The sequence below is a fragment of the Anabrus simplex genome, chromosome 1 (genome assembly GCF_040414725.1).
Source record: "Anabrus simplex isolate iqAnaSimp1 chromosome 1, ASM4041472v1, whole genome shotgun sequence".
Lineage (NCBI taxonomy): Eukaryota > Metazoa > Arthropoda > Insecta > Orthoptera > Tettigoniidae > Anabrus > Anabrus simplex.
Window position 1 is genome coordinate 1,080,045,087 of NC_090265.1, and position 26,907 is coordinate 1,080,071,993.

At 40.7% G+C, this 26,907-nt stretch overlaps 1 protein-coding gene across 1 annotated transcript in view; it reads left to right on the forward strand.

Moving 5' to 3' along the window:
- Cubn (Cubilin) overlaps window positions 1–26,907 on the forward strand; it is an 882,604-nt gene that overhangs the window by 155,301 nt on the left and 700,396 nt on the right. Inside the window, exon 14 of the mRNA XM_068225286.1 lies at window positions 2,925–3,087. Coding sequence (XP_068081387.1) covers window positions 2,925–3,087 — 163 coding nt within the window. The remainder of the gene's footprint in view (window positions 1–2,924; window positions 3,088–26,907) is intronic.

Consider the following 26,907-nt stretch of genomic DNA (forward strand, 5'->3'; position numbering starts at 1 on the left):
AAAGAACAGGAAACACGAAGATGTGGTTAAACCGAAAATGGTAATAACGTACAATAAAATGAAAGGTGGAATAGATATTCCATGTCAAAAAATCTGTGACACCATATGGCGTCATGCTATATTTCATCTTTCGTAAAAATTGATGTGACACCATATGGCATCACACATGACCTTGGTATGGAGAGATAATATTTACTTAGTACATCACATAAATACATCCCAAGATTATATAAACAGCCTACAACGCGTACAATTGCTTTGGCACCAGCGGAATACTATTAAAAAACATGCCTGGCACCAGTGGAATAGTGTGCTAAAATCGGCTCGGCACTCAACGTGTTAAACAGTCTGGAATAATGATTTTTTTTCTAAAATGGAATTTTCCACTGAATTTTTACAGTTTTGTTCCGCACCTTCACATTTCAGGCCAACATTCATATCTGGTGTACAAAGGATGTGGTTCCCCTTTTTTGCTCCTGTAATGATTAAAAGGGGCATCCCACATTTATATACGGCATTCATATTTTCTTAGGTATATAAATGATATGAACTGGTATTACAGATAAGGATTTTTTTACAGATAATGTTATACTGTATAGAACAATGAATAAGTTACAAGATTGTGAGCAAAAAGACTGACAATATTGTAAAATGGACAGCAGGCAAGGGTAGAGTGGTAAATGGGATGAAAAGTCAGATTGTAAATTTCATCAAGAGGAAAAGTCCTCTCAGTTTTAACAACTGTGTTTAAGGGGTAGATATACTGTATAGGTGTTAATATAAGAAATGATTTTTATTGGAGAAATCATGTAAACACAAAGTTGTAAATAAATGGTATATATCTCTTCATATCGTTATTGGAGATATAGGGTCTCTAGTAAGGATTAAAATGAGTGTGTGTTTAAGTCTCAGGTAACACCTTAATCAGAGTATGGTTTCAATGTATGAGACCCACACCAGCATTGTGTGATATGAGAACTGTGTAAGCTCCTTAGAGTTATGAAAATGTTGCAAACTTAAGCCTAGGAAGACATGGGAATAAGGAGATGAGGTGCTCAACTACGCAGGATGTTCTGAGCAATTAGTGGAGAGATGGCATGGAGTGACATTAGTAGCAGAATATGCAAGGTTGTAATTTGAAAGGACAAATTGAGGAAAATATTCATTTATAGGGAGAGAAATAAGAGATTGGAATAATTTATCAAGGAAAATGCTGATCTTACCTCAGATGTGATAAAATCAGCTGGAATACCAGGCTTAAATTGGCTACACTGAGCTCGATAGCTGCAGTCGCTTAAGTGCGGCCAGTATCCAGTATTCGGGAGATAGTGGGTTTGAACCCCACTGTCGGCAGCCCTGAAGATGGTTTTCCGTGGTTTTCAATTTTCACACCAGGCAAATGCTGGGGCTGTACCTTAATTAAGGCCACGGCCGCTTCCTCCCCATTCCTAGCCATTTCCTGTCCCATCGTCGCCGTAAGACCTATCTATGTCAGTGCGACTTAAAGCAACCTTGAAAAAAAAAATGGCTATATAAAGTGCCCTCAGTGAACTGGGAAGAAAACAAAATTCCAGAAGATTAGATAAAAGAAGTCCCACTATTTAAAAAGGGCAACTGATGGAAATGTGGAAACTACTGGGACATAATGCTGTTGTCGCACACCCTGAAATTGTTGGAAAATATAATCGAAATAAGATTTTGGAGGATATTGGAACCATTGCTTGAGGAAGAACAACATGGATTGAAGGAAGATTGAAGTACTATGGATCTCATCTTTGTCATAAGCATGCTTACAGAAAAATGATACAAACATGGAAAGAATCTTGTGATTACATTTTTGGACATTGAAAAGACCCCAAACATGATCTGGGAATATCTGGAAGACTTAAAGGTGCCGAACTACCTGATGATAAAATAATCTGTACCAGAATTGTTACAGCTGTGTTCAGATAGGCCGTGGTCAGTCAAAATTGTTTGAGTCAAAGAGAGGTGTCAAAAGAAAGAAGTGCCCTATCACCGCTCTTGTTCATAATAGTAATCTGTGAAGACTTTGAACTGAATGCCCTGGTATTTGCTGATAAAATAATGATGATTTCAGTTTTATAAGTTGCTTTATATGATTTGGCAAAGACTCCACAAGCTTTGAGCACATATTTTTAAGTTCATCATTATGAAACCACACTGTAACTGGAGACTTTATCACATATATTTTTGACCAGGTGATTTGGTTGTGTGGTTAGGAGCGCGCAGCTATGAGCTTGCATCTGGGAGATAGTGGGTTCAAACCCCACTGTCGGCAGCCCTGAAGATGGTTTTTCGTGGTTTCCCAGTTTTACAGCAGGTAAATAGTAACAGTAGTAAATAGTCCAATATTCATTTACCATTGAAAACAATAGTGAAAACAGCATCATTCTTTACTAATTTTTATCATTCATACATCTTCATTATAAATGGGTATGCCTTTCATTGTTCAGTTTACAAGCCTCTGTGAATTAACTACAGTCCTCTATTTGCAACTAACTCTGTGGCTTCGTTTAGTTCCACAACTCCTGTCATCATTAAATAATTCAGAACCAAGTCTAAACCATTGTTGCCTTGGCCTCTTTCTCTTACTCTCTATACCCCTCTATCTACTTTGAACTGCTTACTTACATTACTTACACTACCTACTATAAGTACGTTAAGTGTGTTAAGTGGTACACTTGGTTCTGCAAATCATGAACAAAACTAATGTTCAAAAGGTAATAAATTCTGTCTAGTCTTAACAGAGTGCATAATTGATATGATATTTACATGTTGAATGAATTTGATTATTCATAATTTTTTCTAGAACAGAACACAAAACTTTTTTCCATTTGGGAATGAACTAGTTTATATGTTTAAGGTTGGATTTGAATTTAATGCAGCATATGTTATGTTTTTAGATTAAGGATGGTTTGTCGAATCATTCGCCTGTTTTGGAGAAACTATGTACTACTTCAACTCCTGCACCAATTATGAGTTCTGGCCCTGTTGTTGGAATCCGCTTTCACTCTGATGATCAGGGCAATGATGGAGGCTTTCTTATCTCCTACAATACCGTACCAGGTAATATTTCTCTTCAGTATGACTTCTACTCATCTGTAACACTCCCATGATATATTTTTTCAACTCTTGATGAAGAAAAATAAGATATTTTAACACAGAGAGATGCAAACTTAATGCACCGAGAAATTCATGGGCTGGACCAAATCTTATTTGACCAAAGTGTTCACGGTCTCACCGAGGAGAGCTGTAACATGATGCACTGGAGTAATATTGTAACCTTTCGTGGTATCAGTACATCAATAGACCATAATATACCCGCAACATGACGTTCAAAATGGAACACCTTGGATGAGGCCTTCGACCGGGCGCAGCGCCGAAGACCCCTTCTCCCCTACTAGCGTTACAAGGCACTAGCTGAGCCGGTAGAGACATACGGGTCGCAGTCTGTCCTTACTGGGCAGTAATCTAATAATTTACAGTAGGGGAATCATAATAATAAGAGGAATACTATTTACCTATGAAATGAGAAGAATGAATTACGTTTCCTTTAAAAAAAATTTAATGCCTGAGAAAACACGTAGATAATTTATACATGGATATGCCACCATATTAAACATATAAATTAGACACCGTAAATTTTCTTGAGTGTGTAACTGTCCTCTCTAGTCCTTTCCCTAGAATTGCAATTCACTCTGAAGATATTCAAACACATTATGCACTAGTACCGTTGTACACAGAAATAATTGGATGATGGCGTATCTTGTATTACTCGCCTTATTTACATTATTCCACTATATATTCAAATACCAAGTCGTCGTCCTATTGGCGAGAATTAACATTAGCTATCGAATGAACCAGGTGAGGCGTATTTGATATATGAGCTTGTCTAAAATACCTGAAAGTCGTCTCACTTATTAGAAAGAAAAACACCTATCTCGCTATCCCATGAAATAAACAAATAATGCACATCGTGTGTTCCAAGGGGACGTCATTTAAATATATATATATATATATATACACGAATTAGACATCTGGACAACGATGGCCCCTAAATGAATCATATTTAGCGAAACAGAAACAATACAGTATCAAATACATATCACACCTGTGGATAAAAGACAATAAATACACTCGACATTTACAATATAAATCACGGACCGGGGCATCCGCCCGTAGCTGATGGCAGCAGCATAACTGCCTCTGGTGCTGATGAGACATGAACTCATGTCCCATGACAATTGTGAAGTGTGACTTCCACCCTGAAAATCCCTAGTCGTTTTAATTAACATAAAGAAATGGGGGAATTCTCTCATTTATTGGAATTGTAGGTCTAACCAACGGTGTTTATTTCTGACTGGTTGCGTGTAATATCGATGCCGGAGAGAAAGAGAACGAGCCCTCTAACACTAAGTTCCTCTCACAGCGGTGATAGTATTTCACATCCCTCCTTACCTGGCCGGACTTTAAATCTCACCGGCCAGCTGTTTACACTGTCCTCACCCTGCACTTTCACTTTCAACACAAGGGAACTCGGTCCCGTTATCTAGCCACCTCGGCATTTCGCTTCAAAATATCATTATTCATTGGATGCCACACGCATCAATTAAACACATCGGCTTGCATCTAGCCTACTTTATACCATTAGCACGGGATAAACAACCTTGCGCATACTTTGCTTATATTTCATCAACACCGCATTCGATCTATTCCTTATCGGCTATAGTAGCTCGATCTCATTTCTCGGCATAACCAATACACGCATATTTTGGAAGAAAGAAAGGCCCTAGCATTCGGGACAAAGTATGCTAATACTCGCGTTCTAAATAAATTCACACATTATCACACTTCACTTGTCATATCGAGGTTTCTTCTTCGCCATACTTAATTTATACAGGGGATGACCTAACACATTACGTGAAGCATCTACTACAGAAAACCTTGAAATTTCCAGATGACTCATATTACTCGTATCTTTTTATCGATGGTACAGGGAATGATTTTCAAGAATATTAAATAATCCCTTTTAATTCCCATAGTGCTCCACGGTAAATCAAATCTAGGGTCTTAAATTACCATGCATGAATTCCCATATTAAATAAAGAAATACGGTCCCCGACCGTGAAGAAACATAAACACTAGCCCTATCAATAACTACTGCCATCCCTTTGAGAACAACGAAATCCTACCCTACATTTCTAAAGAATCTGCATGCATTAAATATTTACATTTTTACAGGAAATAGACTTTCAAATATTTTCACAATACTCATCTGCCTGGATCACCCCACAGCTCACCCAAGAAGGCACATCTAGTCGTTTAGTCGTCCATTACGACAGTATCAGCAACCTGGAGTCCGGTGTTCGGCTGCCGCTGGGTGGATGGCATGATGTCTTGATTCGCCGTACACAGTAGGAAGTCCTTGAGGTTCCACGGCGTCTTGATTAAGTGCGGGCCTCCCGTTGATTCTCTTCTTTCTCGGAGACTGATGTCACTGGCACACCACAATGAGGGAATCTGACTTAATTATAATTGTGATAATTGGCAACACATTATAATTTTCTATGATCAGAGAGACTCATAGGCTCGAGTCCTCTAACCAAGCACCGGTAATGTTTGTAGCCCGTTGCTTTCCCTATTGGCTGTCTATCCCACTGTCGGCAGTTTAGGCCCTAATTATCACGTTCGCACTTTCACTGTTATTAGAAGTCCCAAAGCTACCCTTACGAACGTGGTTTGACCTTGCCTAATTCAGCACTAGTTTATATGGGAGTACAGATTAGCTACTACGTCTGGGATTTTTTTCTTTACCGATATCGCCCTGAGTTTACGCGTCACCACTGAGCCGCACTTTCTCCTACACCTGATCATTCATCATTATATGGTTACTGGATCTCCCATGTTATTTCTTCGGCAATTAATACACTCGTGAATTTACTTACACGATTTCACAGCCTACTAGCGTTTGATTTACGTTTTCTTTACTCATATATTCATACACATAAGCGCTCTGCATATCATATGACCGTCATGGTTAGGGTTAAATACCGCACTCTGTTAGTATCACTAAATCTTCACTCCACTGTTACATAATCATATCACTGATAGAATTTCAGCTACATAAACACTATTCAAATGATTATTGACTGGTCACACTTTGTAGCACTGAAGCAAAGAATACCGAAGAGTCACTCACATTAGGTACCACTTCACTATGCCACTGGCAGAATAGAACAAGATGCTTGCCTCAGTTCGCACCCCCTTTTATCATGAAACGTGTCAGCCTCGAAAGAGAGGGTAAGACTCCTCCTACCTGCAGAAATCGGTCCGGTGGCACGTGGTTTCCAGGATCGATCAATGCATCAAATTAAAGCTCAATTGCGCGAGTTTTTACTGATCACTTGTCATTTTGATTGCTTCACGCATTTTGCTTTAATCTCGAAAGCGTCCTTTGATATCCCAGTGAGGGAGGGGCTTGCAATTTGGCGGTTCCGTGGCTTCGGTCACCCTAACAGCTTTCTCCAGATGGTGAACACCTGTGGGATGTCCGTAGACTGCGTAGATTATTCCATTAGAATCATGTAAAGGACTTCTTGGTGTCAAAATTTTCTATAAAATTCGCCGCTTTTAATGAACCTTGAGTCATGAAAATCTGCCTTGTAGTATGCGAGTTATGTTAATTTCTCTCCTGAAAACAATTGAAGACAGGTTTCTGGCAGCGGTGTTTCCGCGGGAAAAGGAGCGGAAAAGTGATATTTGCCAACGCTGGGCACGACCTCCGTGACCTACTTGCTGTGGGAGTGTTTCTTTCTCTGTCGCGCCTGAGTGAGAGCGCTTCTGGCCGGAGGCGAAAATATGTCTCGGTACAGTACTTACGCGCAAAGAGAGTTTGGTGCGTGGGGCTGACAGCTCGCCACTCGCACCCCGTGGAGGGTGGACGTGCGCTGACTTGGGCGCTAATTAACGTATGAAAGCGCGGAAAACGGCATATTTGAGCGGCGGAATGCCACAATATAGTGTTGATGATGTGATGAACGGTCACATCCTCTCCCCACTTTGACAAAGAAAAATCACGAGTAGGGATTTTTCTTTCCAGTTCATGGTTTCTGCCATGTCACACTTGACAGTTACGTAGACTGTTATTTTCGCGCCTCAACTCATATCTGGACAGCAGTATACGCAGGTATTCCTCAGTCATCATGTTTCTTCCCTCCGTCCATTCACGGTAATCATCTTGGTTTGATTCCTTGTCGCCATCATCCGCGTCGCGGCGGACTCCGTCAACTATCAGGCAGTTCATCTCGTCTTCTTCTCGTTCAGGCTCTCCTGCGGCGTTGGATCCGTCGTCGTCTTCTTCTTCATCATCGGGCATTTGTTCATCATCTCGTTCCTCAGGCAGTTCTCTGTCCTCTTGATTGTTTGGATATTTTTAGGTTCATCGTGCCGCATAATTCATGATGCTTCTTAGCTTGTTATCCTAATGGTCATACTTAATAGTATTTCTTATCATTAATGCCTTATGTCGATTACTTTATATTATTCTATATATACATTATATACATATCTGTTCTGACTAGAATTTGTCATTGTGTCAGCCTTTCACTAGCCCCTTCCGGCACACCTAAGAGTAAGAGGATTTAGGCTGAACCCTTGTCGTCCTTTGTCATAGTCACGCTGCACAACAGCTTTCTCTTCCCTGCGCCATCTTCTCATTCCCATTGTAATAATAGTCTTCTTCAGTCCGTAGCTTGACGGGAGTGCTGAGCTGGGTTGACGTCTTCCTTTACTTCTGCGTTTTATGAAGAAGTTCTTCTGGATAGTTCCACTGTCACTTAATCTCTCCAATCTATCTCTAATTAATTGGATATCGTCCTGCCGTCGGTTTGACTCCGTGATGCATCTCTTCATAATCGTCAATAACTTCCGATGCTGGGTAACATGTTCCATTCCGCGGGTCCATGCAAGAAATTTCCGGATCTCTTTGCTTGATCCTCCGTGAATATTAATCTTGACTGGAGTCTTCCGGATGACGGGCAGTTCTCTTGTTTTCTTCATCTTCCTCTGGTATTTCCTCCTATCCATCTTCTTCCTGCTCTTCTTTTGTCTTGTCTTGCCTCTCCGAATCACACGTGTTAGACTGTAGGTGGGAGTCGAATTAACATCCTGTGAAAGAGGAGCTGGAGTCCCTTCATTCATATGGGGAAAATCTCTCATCGTATCTTGCATTATGTGAACTCCTAGTATACCTTGGCTGCCTTTCTCTGGCTTCTTCAGGACTTTTATTTTGCCTTGGGTTTTCCGTTGTTTTCCCTCAGCGGAAGTGTTAAGTTCGACCCTTGCCTGACCCATTTGTTGGTCGATGTATTCCTTGCATTTAATTTCCGTTTGTTCCGCCACCTGTGTCAGATTTTCTTCGATCTCTTGGGACCTCAGAGATAAGTCTTCGAACTTAGTTCGTAGATGAATCATTTCCTCCACTTCTGTATTTAATTTGACCTCTAACTCTTCCACCTTAGTCTGCTGAACGATTAATTTATTATTAGCTTCGCTTATTCTTTCGTCTAAGCGGACGTTTGTCTGATCCAATTTTAATGTAAGAGAGTCTATACGATGTGTGACATCGCTAATACTTGAGGTAAAAAGGTCCTTAAGTTCCGCGGCCTGGGCTCTGCCTGATGCTTCGTACCCCTCTAATCGTGCATTAATCTGTCCCATATTACTAGTGTGCTGATCTAAAATTGCATTTATTTTGCTGAATTGTTCCTGGTTTTCCGCGTTCATCTTACTGAAACGTTCCTGGTTTTCCGCGTTTATCTCTTCCAGTTTATCAAAACGTTCATTAAGCCGTGTATTTGCCTGCTCCAATTTCTCGTTCTGTTCGGCCAACAATTGGGCGAACATTGCCTTCACTGCCTCTAAATCCATGTTAAACTGTATTCTTGAGAATTAGTGCCCCCTTGAGATTGAGCTGCTTCATGAAACCTTGGTTCATTCGACTTATTCCCTAACGAAAGAAGGTGTGTCTTTTGAAAAATACAGGATAATTTATGCCGAAACTAGCTTCATAACAGCTGCGTAACACCTCATAATAATTACCGTGCTTTCTCAGTATACTATACGTAATTCATGGATATCATCCCGATATATAATAAATACAATCTATGTTAGCCCTTCATGAAATAATAATAATAATAAGATTCGCGACTACAGGGGCTCGAGAATTTACCTGTACCTGAAACATGGTACGATCGATAAACATTGAATGCTCTCAGCTTCAAGACAGGCAAGATGCGTTTGCAGACAATTCCCCGTCTTAAACTGACAACATCGCACTGTTCATTTAGAAAACAAGAGTCGTGGGATGAGGCATCCCCTCTCATACGCGATATATAATCACTTTACGTGGGATATATCCCCTAAACTACCAAGGCCTGCTGCACATGCAGTACCTTTAGCCTAGACCCATGACCAGTGGAATTTGAAGAATTCCGTCTAATCATTTTATCCTCACTGTTGGGAAAATCATTTCACTGTTTCCATGAAGTTTCACAACTCCATAATATTATTGGGTCTGCTATAATCTGAGTGATTCCCGCGCATATTTCCACTTAACCTGGACGCGCGATATTTCATTCTTCTCCCTACAGTTATTATTTAAATTTAATTTACCTTATCACTCATTTAAATAGCATGTATTCCTCTGTTCTAACAAAAATCGAATATACGGAATAAATTCAGTGTTCCATTCGTTCAGTTCTGACCGTGCCAGTTTGGCAATACTACTTTACTAGGTTCTCCTTCAATAGTAGCGGTGTTCGAACTTGTGCCTAATATTTGGCTATGTCATATTTTCTATCGCCATAAGGGCATTACAGGATTTGCCAAGAAAAACAAAAACAAAAAAATACAACACGTGCGAGGTGTCAAACTCGATATCGCAACCTAGGTGTAAATCTGCCCATAAATAACACTGCACCACGTTGGGCGCCACACTTGATGTAACCTTTCGTGGTATCAGTACATCAATAGACCATAATATACCCGCAACATGACGTTCAAAATGGAACACCTTGGATGAGGCCTTCGACCGGGCGCAGCGCCGAAGACCCCTTCTCCCCTACTAGCGTTACAAGGCACTAGCTGAGCCGGTAGAGACATACGGGTCGCAGTCTGTCCTTACTGGGCAGTAATCTAATAATTTACAGTAGGGGAATCATAATAATAAGAGGAATACTATTTACCTATGAAATGAGAAGAATGAATTACGTTTCCTTTAAAAAAAATTTAATGCCTGAGAAAACACGTAGATAATTTATACATGGATATGCCACCATATTAAACATATAAATTAGACACCGTAAATTTTCTTGAGTGTGTAACTGTCCTCTCTAGTCCTTTCCCTAGAATTGCAATTCACTCTGAAGATATTCAAACACATTATGCACTAGTACCGTTGTACACAGAAATAATTGGATGATGGCGTATCTTGTATTACTCGCCTTATTTACATTATTCCACTATATATTCAAATACCAAGTCGTCGTCCTATTGGCGAGAATTAACATTAGCTATCGAATGAACCAGGTGAGGCGTATTTGATATATGAGCTTGTCTAAAATACCTGAAAGTCGTCTCACTTATTAGAAAGAAAAACACCTATCTCGCTATCCCATGAAATAAACAAATAATGCACATCGTGTGTTCCAAGGGGACGTCATTTAAATATATATATATATATACACGAATTAGACATCTGGACAACGATGGCCCCTAAATGAATCATATTTAGCGAAACAGAAACAATACAGTATCAAATACATATCACACCTGTGGATAAAAGACAATAAATACACTCGACATTTACAATATAAATCACGGACCGGGGCATCCGCCCGTAGCTGATGGCAGCAGCATAACTGCCTCTGGTGCTGATGAGACATGAACTCATGTCCCATGACAATTGTGAAGTGTGACTTCCACCCTGAAAATCCCTAGTCGTTTTAATTAACATAAAGAAATGGGGGAATTCTCTCATTTATTGGAATTGTAGGTCTAACCAACGGTGTTTATTTCTGACTGGTTGCGTGTAATATCGATGCCGGAGAGAAAGAGAACGAGCCCTCTAACACTAAGTTCCTCTCACAGCGGTGATAGTATTTCACATCCCTCCTTACCTGGCCGGACTTTAAATCTCACCGGCCAGCTGTTTACACTGTCCTCACCCTGCACTTTCACTTTCAACACAAGGGAACTCGGTCCCGTTATCTAGCCACCTCGGCATTTCGCTTCAAAATATCATTATTCATTGGATGCCACACGCATCAATTAAACACATCGGCTTGCATCTAGCCTACTTTATACCATTAGCACGGGATAAACAACCTTGCGCATACTTTGCTTATATTTCATCAACACCGCATTCGATCTATTCCTTATCGGCTATAGTAGCTCGATCTCATTTCTCGGCATAACCAATACACGCATATTTTGGAAGAAAGAAAGGCCCTAGCATTCGGGACAAAGTATGCTAATACTCGCGTTCTAAATAAATTCACACATTATCACACTTCACTTGTCATATCGAGGTTTCTTCTTCGCCATACTTAATTTATACAGGGGATGACCTAACACATTACGTGAAGCATCTACTACAGAAAACCTTGAAATTTCCAGATGACTCATATTACTCGTATCTTTTTATCGATGGTACAGGGAATGATTTTCAAGAATATTAAATAATCCCTTTTAATTCCCATAGTGCTCCACGGTAAATCAAATCTAGGGTCTTAAATTACCATGCATGAATTCCCATATTAAATAAAGAAATACGGTCCCCGACCGTGAAGAAACATAAACACTAGCCCTATCAATAACTACTGCCATCCCTTTGAGAACAACGAAATCCTACCCTACATTTCTAAAGAATCTGCATGCATTAAATATTTACATTTTTACAGGAAATAGACTTTCAAATATTTTCACAATACTCATCTGCCTGGATCACCCCACAGCTCACCCAAGAAGGCACATCTAGTCGTTTAGTCGTCCATTACGACAGTATCAGCAACCTGGAGTCCGGTGTTCGGCTGCCGCTGGGTGGATGGCATGATGTCTTGATTCGCCGTACACAGTAGGAAGTCCTTGAGGTTCCACGGCGTCTTGATTAAGTGCGGGCCTCCCGTTGATTCTCTTCTTTCTCGGAGACTGATGTCACTGGCACACCACAATGAGGGAATCTGACTTAATTATAATTGTGATAATTGGCAACACATTATAATTTTCTATGATCAGAGAGACTCATAGGCTCGAGTCCTCTAACCAAGCACCGGTAATGTTTGTAGCCCGTTGCTTTCCCTATTGGCTGTCTATCCCACTGTCGGCAGTTTAGGCCCTAATTATCACGTTCGCACTTTCACTGTTATTAGAAGTCCCAAAGCTACCCTTACGAACGTGGTTTGACCTTGCCTAATTCAGCACTAGTTTATATGGGAGTACAGATTAGCTACTACGTCTGGGATTTTTTTCTTTACCGATATCGCCCTGAGTTTACGCGTCACCACTGAGCCGCACTTTCTCCTACACCTGATCATTCATCATTATATGGTTACTGGATCTCCCATGTTATTTCTTCGGCAATTAATACACTCGTGAATTTACTTACACGATTTCACAGCCTACTAGCGTTTGATTTACGTTTTCTTTACTCATATATTCATACACATAAGCGCTCTGCATATCATATGACCGTCATGGTTAGGGTTAAATACCGCACTCTGTTAGTATCACTAAATCTTCACTCCACTGTTACATAATCATATCACTGATAGAATTTCAGCTACATAAACACTATTCAAATGATTATTGACTGGTCACACTTTGTAGCACTGAAGCAAAGAATACCGAAGAGTCACTCACATTAGGTACCACTTCACTATGCCACTGGCAGAATAGAACAAGATGCTTGCCTCAGTTCGCACCCCCTTTTATCATGAAACGTGTCAGCCTCGAAAGAGAGGGTAAGACTCCTCCTACCTGCAGAAATCGGTCCGGTGGCACGTGGTTTCCAGGATCGATCAATGCATCAAATTAAAGCTCAATTGCGCGAGTTTTTACTGATCACTTGTCATTTTGATTGCTTCACGCATTTTGCTTTAATCTCGAAAGCGTCCTTTGATATCCCAGTGAGGGAGGGGCTTGCAATTTGGCGGTTCCGTGGCTTCGGTCACCCTAACAGCTTTCTCCAGATGGTGAACACCTGTGGGATGTCCGTAGACTGCGTAGATTATTCCATTAGAATCATGTAAAGGACTTCTTGGTGTCAAAATTTTCTATAAAATTCGCCGCTTTTAATGAACCTTGAGTCATGAAAATCTGCCTTGTAGTATGCGAGTTATGTTAATTTCTCTCCTGAAAACAATTGAAGACAGGTTTCTGGCAGCGGTGTTTCCGCGGGAAAAGGAGCGGAAAAGTGATATTTGCCAACGCTGGGCACGACCTCCGTGACCTACTTGCTGTGGGAGTGTTTCTTTCTCTGTCGCGCCTGAGTGAGAGCGCTTCTGGCCGGAGGCGAAAATATGTCTCGGTACAGTACTTACGCGCAAAGAGAGTTTGGTGCGTGGGGCTGACAGCTCGCCACTCGCACCCCGTGGAGGGTGGACGTGCGCTGACTTGGGCGCTAATTAACGTATGAAAGCGCGGAAAACGGCATATTTGAGCGGCGGAATGCCACAATATAGTGTTGATGATGTGATGAACGGTCACATCCTCTCCCCACTTTGACAAAGAAAAATCACGAGTAGGGATTTTTCTTTCCAGTTCATGGTTTCTGCCATGTCACACTTGACAGTTACGTAGACTGTTATTTTCGCGCCTCAACTCATATCTGGACAGCAGTATACGCAGGTATTCCTCAGTCATCATGTTTCTTCCCTCCGTCCATTCACGGTAATCATCTTGGTTTGATTCCTTGTCGCCATCATCCGCGTCGCGGCGGACTCCGTCAACTATCAGGCAGTTCATCTCGTCTTCTTCTCGTTCAGGCTCTCCTGCGGCGTTGGATCCGTCGTCGTCTTCTTCTTCATCATCGGGCATTTGTTCATCATCTCGTTCCTCAGGCAGTTCTCTGTCCTCTTGATTGTTTGGATATTTTTAGGTTCATCGTGCCGCATAATTCATGATGCTTCTTAGCTTGTTATCCTAATGGTCATACTTAATAGTATTTCTTATCATTAATGCCTTATGTCGATTACTTTATATTATTCTATATATACATTATATACATATCTGTTCTGACTAGAATTTGTCATTGTGTCAGCCTTTCACTAGCCCCTTCCGGCACACCTAAGAGTAAGAGGATTTAGGCTGAACCCTTGTCGTCCTTTGTCATAGTCACGCTGCACAACAGCTTTCTCTTCCCTGCGCCATCTTCTCATTCCCATTGTAATAATAGTCTTCTTCAGTCCGTAGCTTGACGGGAGTGCTGAGCTGGGTTGACGTCTTCCTTTACTTCTGCGTTTTATGAAGAAGTTCTTCTGGATAGTTCCACTGTCACTTAATCTCTCCAATCTATCTCTAATTAATTGGATATCGTCCTGCCGTCGGTTTGACTCCGTGATGCATCTCTTCATAATCGTCAATAACTTCCGATGCTGGGTAACATGTTCCATTCCGCGGGTCCATGCAAGAAATTTCCGGATCTCTTTGCTTGATCCTCCGTGAATATTAATCTTGACTGGAGTCTTCCGGATGACGGGCAGTTCTCTTGTTTTCTTCATCTTCCTCTGGTATTTCCTCCTATCCATCTTCTTCCTGCTCTTCTTTTGTCTTGTCTTGCCTCTCCGAATCACACGTGTTAGACTGTAGGTGGGAGTCGAATTAACATCCTGTGAAAGAGGAGCTGGAGTCCCTTCATTCATATGGGGAAAATCTCTCATCGTATCTTGCATTATGTGAACTCCTAGTATACCTTGGCTGCCTTTCTCTGGCTTCTTCAGGACTTTTATTTTGCCTTGGGTTTTCCGTTGTTTTCCCTCAGCGGAAGTGTTAAGTTCGACCCTTGCCTGACCCATTTGTTGGTCGATGTATTCCTTGCATTTAATTTCCGTTTGTTCCGCCACCTGTGTCAGATTTTCTTCGATCTCTTGGGACCTCAGAGATAAGTCTTCGAACTTAGTTCGTAGATGAATCATTTCCTCCACTTCTGTATTTAATTTGACCTCTAACTCTTCCACCTTAGTCTGCTGAACGATTAATTTATTATTAGCTTCGCTTATTCTTTCGTCTAAGCGGACGTTTGTCTGATCCAATTTTAATGTAAGAGAGTCTATACGATGTGTGACATCGCTAATACTTGAGGTAAAAAGGTCCTTAAGTTCCGCGGCCTGGGCTCTGCCTGATGCTTCGTACCCCTCTAATCGTGCATTAATCTGTCCCATATTACTAGTGTGCTGATCTAAAATTGCATTTATTTTGCTGAATTGTTCCTGGTTTTCCGCGTTCATCTTACTGAAACGTTCCTGGTTTTCCGCGTTTATCTCTTCCAGTTTATCAAAACGTTCATTAAGCCGTGTATTTGCCTGCTCCAATTTCTCGTTCTGTTCGGCCAACAATTGGGCGAACATTGCCTTCACTGCCTCTAAATCCATGTTAAACTGTATTCTTGAGAATTAGTGCCCCCTTGAGATTGAGCTGCTTCATGAAACCTTGGTTCATTCGACTTATTCCCTAACGAAAGAAGGTGTGTCTTTTGAAAAATACAGGATAATTTATGCCGAAACTAGCTTCATAACAGCTGCGTAACACCTCATAATAATTACCGTGCTTTCTCAGTATACTATACGTAATTCATGGATATCATCCCGATATATAATAAATACAATCTATGTTAGCCCTTCATGAAATAATAATAATAATAAGATTCGCGACTACAGGGGCTCGAGAATTTACCTGTACCTGAAACATGGTACGATCGATAAACATTGAATGCTCTCAGCTTCAAGACAGGCAAGATGCGTTTGCAGACAATTCCCCGTCTTAAACTGACAACATCGCACTGTTCATTTAGAAAACAAGAGTCGTGGGATGAGGCATCCCCTCTCATACGCGATATATAATCACTTTACGTGGGATATATCCCCTAAACTACCAAGGCCTGCTGCACATGCAGTACCTTTAGCCTAGACCCATGACCAGTGGAATTTGAAGAATTCCGTCTAATCATTTTATCCTCACTGTTGGGAAAATCATTTCACTGTTTCCATGAAGTTTCACAACTCCATAATATTATTGGGTCTGCTATAATCTGAGTGATTCCCGCGCATATTTCCACTTAACCTGGACGCGCGATATTTCATTCTTCTCCCTACAGTTATTATTTAAATTTAATTTACCTTATCACTCATTTAAATAGCATGTATTCCTCTGTTCTAACAAAAATCGAATATACGGAATAAATTCAGTGTTCCATTCGTTCAGTTCTGACCGTGCCAGTTTGGCAATACTACTTTACTAGGTTCTCCTTCAATAGTAGCGGTGTTCGAACTTGTGCCTAATATTTGGCTATGTCATATTTTCTATCGCCATAAGGGCATTACAGGATTTGCCAAGAAAAACAAAAACAAAAAAATACAACACGTGCGAGGTGTCAAACTCGATATCGCAACCTAGGTGTAAATCTGCCCATAAATAACACTGCACCACGTTGGGCGCCACACTTGATGTAACCTTTCGTGGTATCAGTACATCAATAGACCATAATATACCCGCAACATGACGTTCAAAATGGAACACCTTGGATGAGGCCTTCGACCGGGCGCAGCGCCGAAGACCCCTTCTCCCCTACTAGCGTTACAAGGCACTAGCTGAGCCGGTAGAGACATACGGGTCGCAGTCTGTCCTTACTGGGCAGTAATCTAATAATTTACAGTAGGGGAATCATAATAATAAGAGGAATACTATTTACCTATGAAATGAGAAGAATGAATTACGTTTCCTTTAAAAAAAATTTAATGCCTGAGAAAACACGTAGATAATTTATACATGGATATGCCACCATATTAAACATATAAATTAGACACCGTAAATTTTCTTGAGTGTGTAACTGTCCTCTCTAGTCCTTTCCCTAGAATTGCAATTCACTCTGAAGATATTCAAACACATTATGCACTAGTACCGTTGTACACAGAAATAATTGGATGATGGCGTATCTTGTATTACTCGCCTTATTTACATTATTCCACTATATATTCAAATACCAAGTCGTCGTCCTATTGGCGAGAATTAACATTAGCTATCGAATGAACCAGGTGAGGCGTATTTGATATATGAGCTTGTCTAAAATACCTGAAAGTCGTCTCACTTATTAGAAAGAAAAACACCTATCTCGCTATCCCATGAAATAAACAAATAATGCACATCGTGTGTTCCAAGGGGACGTCATTTAAATATATATATATATATACACGAATTAGACATCTGGACAACGATGGCCCCTAAATGAATCATATTTAGCGAAACAGAAACAATACAGTATCAAATACATATCACACCTGTGGATAAAAGACAATAAATACACTCGACATTTACAATATAAATCACGGACCGGGGCATCCGCCCGTAGCTGATGGCAGCAGCATAACTGCCTCTGGTGCTGATGAGACATGAACTCATGTCCCATGACAATTGTGAAGTGTGACTTCCACCCTGAAAATCCCTAGTCGTTTTAATTAACATAAAGAAATGGGGGAATTCTCTCATTTATTGGAATTGTAGGTCTAACCAACGGTGTTTATTTCTGACTGGTTGCGTGTAATATCGATGCCGGAGAGAAAGAGAACGAGCCCTCTAACACTAAGTTCCTCTCACAGCGGTGATAGTATTTCACATCCCTCCTTACCTGGCCGGACTTTAAATCTCACCGGCCAGCTGTTTACACTGTCCTCACCCTGCACTTTCACTTTCAACACAAGGGAACTCGGTCCCGTTATCTAGCCACCTCGGCATTTCGCTTCAAAATATCATTATTCATTGGATGCCACACGCATCAATTAAACACATCGGCTTGCATCTAGCCTACTTTATACCATTAGCACGGGATAAACAACCTTGCGCATACTTTGCTTATATTTCATCAACACCGCATTCGATCTATTCCTTATCGGCTATAGTAGCTCGATCTCATTTCTCGGCATAACCAATACACGCATATTTTGGAAGAAAGAAAGGCCCTAGCATTCGGGACAAAGTATGCTAATACTCGCGTTCTAAATAAATTCACACATTATCACACTTCACTTGTCATATCGAGGTTTCTTCTTCGCCATACTTAATTTATACAGGGGATGACCTAACACATTACGTGAAGCATCTACTACAGAAAACCTTGAAATTTCCAGATGACTCATATTACTCGTATCTTTTTATCGATGGTACAGGGAATGATTTTCAAGAATATTAAATAATCCCTTTTAATTCCCATAGTGCTCCACGGTAAATCAAATCTAGGGTCTTAAATTACCATGCATGAATTCCCATATTAAATAAAGAAATACGGTCCCCGACCGTGAAGAAACATAAACACTAGCCCTATCAATAACTACTGCCATCCCTTTGAGAACAACGAAATCCTACCCTACATTTCTAAAGAATCTGCATGCATTAAATATTTACATTTTTACAGGAAATAGACTTTCAAATATTTTCACAATACTCATCTGCCTGGATCACCCCACAGCTCACCCAAGAAGGCACATCTAGTCGTTTAGTCGTCCATTACGACAGTATCAGCAACCTGGAGTCCGGTGTTCGGCTGCCGCTGGGTGGATGGCATGATGTCTTGATTCGCCGTACACAGTAGGAAGTCCTTGAGGTTCCACGGCGTCTTGATTAAGTGCGGGCCTCCCGTTGATTCTCTTCTTTCTCGGAGACTGATGTCACTGGCACACCACAATGAGGGAATCTGACTTAATTATAATTGTGATAATTGGCAACACATTATAATTTTCTATGATCAGAGAGACTCATAGGCTCGAGTCCTCTAACCAAGCACCGGTAATGTTTGTAGCCCGTTGCTTTCCCTATTGGCTGTCTATCCCACTGTTGGCAGTTTAGGCCCTAATTATCACGTTCACACTTTCACTGTTATTAGAAGTCCCAAAGCTACCCTTACGAACGTGGTTTGACCTTGCCTAATTCAGCACTAGTTTATATGGGAGTACAGATTAGCTACTACGTCTGGGATTTTTTTCTTTACCGATATCGCCCTGAGTTTACGCGTCACCACTGAGCCGCACTTTCTCCTACACCTGATCATTCATCATTATATGGTTACTGGATCTCCCATGTTATTTCTTCGGCAATTAATACACTCGTGAATTTACTTACACGATTTCACAGCCTACTAGCGTTTGATTTACGTTTTCTTTACTCATATATTCATACACATAAGCGCTCTGCATATCATATGACCGTCATGGTTAGGGTTAAATACCGCACTCTGTTAGTATCACTAAATCTTCACTCCACTGTTACATAATCATATCACTGATAGAATTTCAGCTACATAAACACTATTCAAATGATTATTGACTGGTCACACTTTGTAGCACTGAAGCAAAGAATACCGAAGAGTCACTCACATTAGGTACCACTTCACTATGCCACTGGCAGAATAGAACAAGATGCTTGCCTCAGTTCGCACCCCCTTTTATCATGAAACGTGTCAGCCTCGAAAGAGAGGGTAAGACTCCTCCTACCTGCAGAAATCGGTCCGGTGGCACGTGGTTTCCAGGATCGATCAATGCATCAAATTAAAGCTCAATTGCGCGAGTTTTTACTGATCACTTGTCATTTTGATTGCTTCACGCATTTTGCTTTAATCTCGAAAGCGTCCTTTGATATCCCAGTGAGGGAGGGGCTTGCAATTTGGCGGTTCCGTGGCTTCGGTCACCCTAACAGCTTTCTCCAGATGGTGAACACCTGTGGGATGTCCGTAGACTGCGTAGATTATTCCATTAGAATCATGTAAAGGACTTCTTGGTGTCAAAATTTTCTATAAAATTCGCCGCTTTTAATGAACCTTGAGTCATGAAAATCTGCCTTGTAGTATGCGAGTTATGTTAATTTCTCTCCTGAAAACAATTGAAGACAGGTTTCTGGCAGCGGTGTTTCCGCGGGAAAAGGAGCGGAAAAGTGATATTTGCCAACGCTGGGCACGACCTCCGTGACCTACTTGCTGTGGGAGTGTTTCTTTCTCTGTCGCGCCTGAGTGAGAGCGCTTCTGGCCGGAGGCGAAAATATGTCTCGGTACAGTACTTACGCGCAAAGAGAGTTTGGTGCGTGGGGCTGACAGCTCGCCACTCGCACCCCGTGGAGGGTGGACGTGCGCTGACTTGGGCGCTAATTAACGTATGAAAGCGCGGAAAACGGCATATTTGAGCGGCGGAATGCCACAATATAGTGTTGATGATGTGATGAACGGTCACAATATATTTAACTGATAATTTATGGTACCAGTTCTGAAGGTTTTGTTTAACCTATGCCTCACAGCAGCTATTGAAAGTATTCACCATTCTTTTCCAAGCACGAGTCACACCAATGCAGGAAGTTCTTGAAAACTCACTGCATTTCGTCTTGATTTATGCTGTAAATTACACTTGTAATCTCGTGCTTGAGAGTGAGGGTTGTTCCTGCACACTTCTCTGTTTGAGTGTACCCCGAAGAGAATAAGGCAAATAATAGAAACTGCCATTTCAGCGATCTGTGACTTCACCAGTATACTGCTGGATGCTACTGTAAGCATAAGATGTACTAGTTTTGAACATAAGTCGAGAGATATTCTTTCAAGGCATTGATAACACAGCTGCATTCCCATATAATCTGTGGGTGAGTCATCTTTCAGATGATGATGATGATGATGATGATGATGCTTGTTGTTTTAAGGGGCCTAACACTGAAGGTCATCGGCCCCTAAAGAGTCATCTTTCACTCTCAGCTGTGAAGTGAGTGGGAAAGTATGTGCATGCGGACAGGAAGAGAGTGTATTCAATAGACGGCTTATTTCTGTCATTCTTGTGAATATTTAGCATTTCTAATTCTAATTCAACTGCATGAAATTTAGATTGTGAATCCATATTGGATGTTCTTATGGAAGACTGGGTTTCTGAAATTATGGATAAGGATGACCATTACACACCAAGTGAACATGATTCTGACGGTTCATCCAAGTACAATTAAATAATGAGCTAATTTCAAATAGGTGTCTAGTGGGTTCTGTAATATAGTTTTATACCATTCCCTAAAAATTTGGGGGTGTTTTCTGTGCTCAAATGACAATCTGCATCAACTCGATGCAAATTCATTGTCAAACAAAGAATGACAGGTAAGCAAATAACTGGTTGTAAACAAAAATACCAATGCCAATTGAGCAGTTAGGTTAGACTCTATGTATTTAATTACCTATTTACTTGCATAATTTTCCCCCTCATGTAATTTTCCCTCCCTGATTTTTAGAACACAAATTTGGAAAAAAAATATAATCGTATATATTCCCCCCTTGTTTTATCTATGGTTTCCACTAGTTGCAAACCACATACTTCTTTTGTCTTCATGATTTATACCGATGTACAGAAATTGGGAACTAGTTTGGAAACTCCAGTTCATGTTTCCCATGCTAAGAGAGGAGGAGGTGACTGATTACTGAACATTCCAGCGCTCGGGGCCAGAACACACCTGTGACTGAAGCCGTAACTCGCACTTGTTATCAGCTGTGACTTGCACTCTTTCAACAGTGTTCTCACATGTGAAGTCTTTGTTAGTGACGTGATGGGAAAGAAAAACAGTAGTTACAACACACAATTTAAATTGTCTGTAATAGAATTTGCCCAAAATAATGGCAATCATGCTGCATCTCGTGAATTTTCCATAGCACCATCACACGTGTGTTACTTGCAGAAGCAGAAAGAAGAATTACAGTGTACTAAGAAAACAACTTTATCATTTCGGGGGCAAAAACGGGAAGCATCCAGAAATCGAAAAGGAAATTGTTTCTTATGTAAATCAATTGAGAAATGATGACTTTTCAGTTTCCCATGAGATGCTCCAGTTAAAGGCTCTATAATTAGCAAAAGTCATGAAAATTCCTGATTTTAAAGCAAGCAGAGGGTGGCTTTGTCAGTTCATGAAAAGGATCAATCTTTCTCTTCAAAGAAGGACATCTCTATGCCAGCGAAGAACTGAAAATGACTGCATCTGGGAGATAGAAGAGAATGGGAGTGATTCATCACTGACGACCTTGAAAAAAAGTGATGATGAATGACATGGTAAGTCTATTTCTTTGAAGTGAAATACATATTAGTGTTGGCAATTTTATAGATTTTACCCTAATACAGTATCCTAATTTATTTCAAGTATCTGGCTCCTATCTTCAGCGAATTCTTGCATGGCATTAAAAGGCAATGGTTTCTGTATAATTACTGCTAGGGAACGTATTATTACCTTGGATTTTTTAATTAAAATTAATTGTGTTATACGTATTTCTGATTATTTTGTACTATTTTAGGCCCAAATAAATTAATAACTTAAGTAAGGCAATTATGTTTGAGTTTTATTTCCATTTTAATTTAGATTTGCATAGTTTTTCCTCCCGTTTTTGATGTTGAAAAACAAGTATTTAAAAAAGTGGGGGGGGGGGGGAATTACGTGAGTAAATATGGTAGTATGTTTTAGTGGATGTGTCCTCATTATGTCAAATAACAGAATATTAAGCTGACTGGCATCCATAGCTGCATCAAAAATTAATTTTTCCTAAATTTTTATAAAATAAATTGCTGTATTATAATTTAATTTCAAATTCATTTTTGTGTAGAGGTAAGTATGATATTTTTAAATGTTCCAACAATTTTTACAATCATTGCTTTCCCTAGCCATGAAATAATTCCAGAAATCATTAAAAAACCTGTGATTTCTGAGGGCAGTATATTCAAATATGGCCATAAATCACTATTTCACTTTTCTTTTCTATTTAGTCGTTCAGTATTTTATCAAGATTCTCAGCAATGGGTTTCTAATTGTAAAAGTAAAACAGTATCATATGGCTGATAAGAGAGGCATTAAGGAGTTTTTAAAAAGTAATTATGAATGGTGAAAGTGGTAAATAAAAATGGAAACAGCCTATGGGATTGGTTTAAATCAAATGTGATGAGTGTGAAAACAGGGTATGTACCTTTAAAGGGGGTAAAGGTTAGTCAAGACCCACTATATTATAGCAGACAAGTAAAGAGTATATGAAGTGGGTGCAGGCTAGAATTTGCTTTACATCACACCGACACAGATAGATCTTATGGCGACGATGGGATAGGAAAGGCCTAAGAGTGGGAAGGAAGCGGCTGTGGCCTTAATTAAGGTAGAGTCCCAGCATTTGCTTGGTGTGAAAATGGGAAACTATGGAAAACCATCTTCAGGGCTGCTGACAGTGGAGTTCGAACCCACTATCTCCCGGATGCAACCTCACAGCTGCTCGCCCCTAACCACATAGCCAACTCACCCGGTAGGTTCAGGTTAGAAAGAAATGGCACACCAGGCAAATGCTGGGACTGTACCTTAGTTAAGTCCATGACCACTTTCTTTCCACTCTTAGGCTTTTCCTATCCCATTGGCACCATAAGACCTATCTGTGTCAGTGCAACGAAAATCAATTTGAAAAAAAAATTTTAAAAAATTAGGAATGGTTGTTGTATCCTGGGGATTGGACAGGCTGGGCACTTGGATACGTTATCAGATTGGCATAAACAATTCACTGAAACTGTTATATTGTTACCTTACTTATTAACACGTTCACTCCCATAGAAGCTTTAAGGTGTTAAAGAGCAGCCTATGTGTGGGACCATATCCAGGTTAACGTGTTTAAGGTTGCGCGATGTAAACGTTGTTTCGAATTTAGCGCTAAATTTGTACAAAGTTGTAGTTCATGTTGAAAACTATAGATGGCTTATAAATGAACAGTCCCTCACCCTGACTACCTGAACAGAGGGTACCGGTACATTAAATTCTCTCTTCTTTTTCTCTTTGAGTAAACACAGACCTAAGCTATTTGTGGTATTCTTGTGAGGGTTTGTAGTGAAGTAAGTTATTGTGTCACGATAATATGACAAGTTACAAACACATTATACGAAGTTAGGAAATTGAAGACATACTACTGAACGATGATTCTGGTGATAGCGAAAGCAATTCCGATGATGATATACCAGACTCTGGGCAAAGTGAAATTCAGCGCATCAAATAACCGATACACATCCGTCTTATTGCCCGCCTGCAATCAAGTTCACTGGCCGGGTAGGATTAAATGTGGAGATGTGAAAATAGCAACGAAATTATTTCTTTCATCAACGTATTTGTAAATGACGATTTCCTTGAATATGTATACCATCAGACAAACTTTTATGCGGAACAAGTTATTAGTGCAGCACCACATTCATTCACTAAATATTCTATTTTGCAGACGTGGAAACTGGTCGACGTAAATGAGATGAAAAAGTTTTTAGAACTGATGTTTGTATCCGGAATAATTCTTTATAATCTTTATTATTTTCCTCCAGATATACAGTAACAAGTACCCATTCGATCTGTTATGTGAGAAAAATAACAATGTCCAGTCTATAATCCAGAATAAACTAAAATGAAATGAGCAACTGATACTGATTACTGAACAAGCAATGATAAGAATAGTAGTCCTCTCACGCAGCGACCACCGCCCGGCGAGACCTGAGCCCGCAAGGCTGCTAACAGTAACAGGTTGGAACCGCCAGGCGATGCCCACCACATGCATGAATCTGGTGCTGACCAGACATAGAGTGATTGCCAGGACTTGCAAAGAGGTTCATGCTCCCCCATCCTGGGCTTCACCAAGGCGATCAGCTCGGTAGAGGGTGTAGGAGGAGAAACAAGGGTGTTGGTTGGCAGTGAGAAACATTTCGTTCAATTTGAAAATACTCGAGGCATACAGGTTAAGGGAAAATTCTAGGAGCATACTACTGGTATTCAGTAATTGAATATTTACAAAATATATCTGTAACATTATCTAGAGATGGGGATTGCATTCAGGGGAAAGAATGCAAAATGCATTCGATTCCCCAAGTATGCCATATCCATGTGCATATTGAACACCAGCTGCGCTGCCAACTGGACTTGGGAAAGGATATGGGGGCGGTAGAAAGGGAGAATGTTCTGGAGCACCATAGTCAAGAAACGTATGATGTTCTCAGAACATGGAGTGGGAAGGCTGGACGAGGGTGCAGGAGTGGGAAGGTCTTGAGAAATGACGGGGACCACAAGTTCAGGTTTGGAAGGTTCTGGAGCGGGGCGGGCATGGCACTTAAAGAAGGATGAGGCTGGTCATAATTAACACACTGAGGCTGGACCTTATTTTGACAGTTAGTAGTTGGATGCTCCTGACTACAGATGCCACATACCTGAGGGTGAACACAAGGGGCACCTGGAGCGTGATCAAAACGCTGGCACCGCTTGCATCTGGTCTTCTGAGGTGGCGCTGAATGTGAAGCTTCCACTCGATGTTGCTAGCTGTAGATTACCACTCCATCATGTAGCAGGCCAATCCAAGGCCGTAACATCCCTCCATAAGATGTGGATGAGGGAGGTGGGACCCTGGGCGTTACGAATCCTGACCACCTTGAATATCTGATGACCACGGAGCTGGAGCTGGCCGGCGATTTCATCATCAGTGCAGTCCTTCTCTACTCTGTAGGCCACCACAGAGTCTAGTTTTAATACTGAAATAACCCTGTCGTGTGTGTTGAATTTCAGTGTTGTACTCTGAGTGATTTGGGAGAAAACATATAATGATTTGGTAAATGGAGCAAGAATTAGCCTTGTCCAGGTCAATATGAAGAAATTTGGTGATGAAGAATGGGGCAGATGGGAGTGAAGTTGGATGAACAATGCTCCTCTAGCGTATTGCAGGTGGTAAGGCTGGATTTTTTGCAGCTTCAGCGTAACTGCGAACGTTAGCCGGCATGAAGGGCACGGCTGCAGGAAGCGAATGAGGAGGTAGATGGAAAGGGGCCACAATATTGGCCTTGTTCAAGTTATAAAATGGAGAGATGCTTAGAACATTCTGTGCAGAGTTCGACTAAATGGTGTGTTTAAATGTTCATGGAATGACATTAGTGGACAAATAAACTGGAGTGGAGCTTTTAAAGGTAGGAAAGACCTAATATGAAGATAACGTTAGAATTCAGCCATGTATACTCAAAAATAATTTTGCACACCCCAATTTTGCAGAGAGAACAGGGAAAACATTTATAATGTCTCAAATATATCAAATATTATCATTACATAGGAAGAAGACTGAGCTAGATCCTGCAGCACTGAGTTTCTTTGACTCCTTATCGGCCTCCGGCGAAATTCTCCTAGCCTGCTTGATAGTTTATGTATCCATATTGCCTGGACATTTTGGCGAAGATTGAAGACTCATGACGTTGGACTCGTTGATGATGGTAGCTTCCCCTGGAATACTCTGGAAACTTCTAGAAGTGGCAAGCACAGGGCGAAAATCCATTCACAGACACCGACTATATATAGGTGTCCGTGGAGGCCACTGCGTAGGCTACTTGGAATCACCGACAGTGCCAATGCATTATGAGAGTCTTTGTCTCATTTTCAAAAGTTGATGCCTGCCTGGCCATCAGATGATATAGATGTTGATTCCCATAGAGAACCTGAAATATATGTTCTGAATGAGCAGATTTATAAATCAACATCTATATTGCATGTATAAATCTCATTATGTATTGATGGTTATCACTTTACAAAGAAAAAGTATTTATATGTTCCTCCTTTTTCAATACAAAACAACCACCTATATTAGATGGG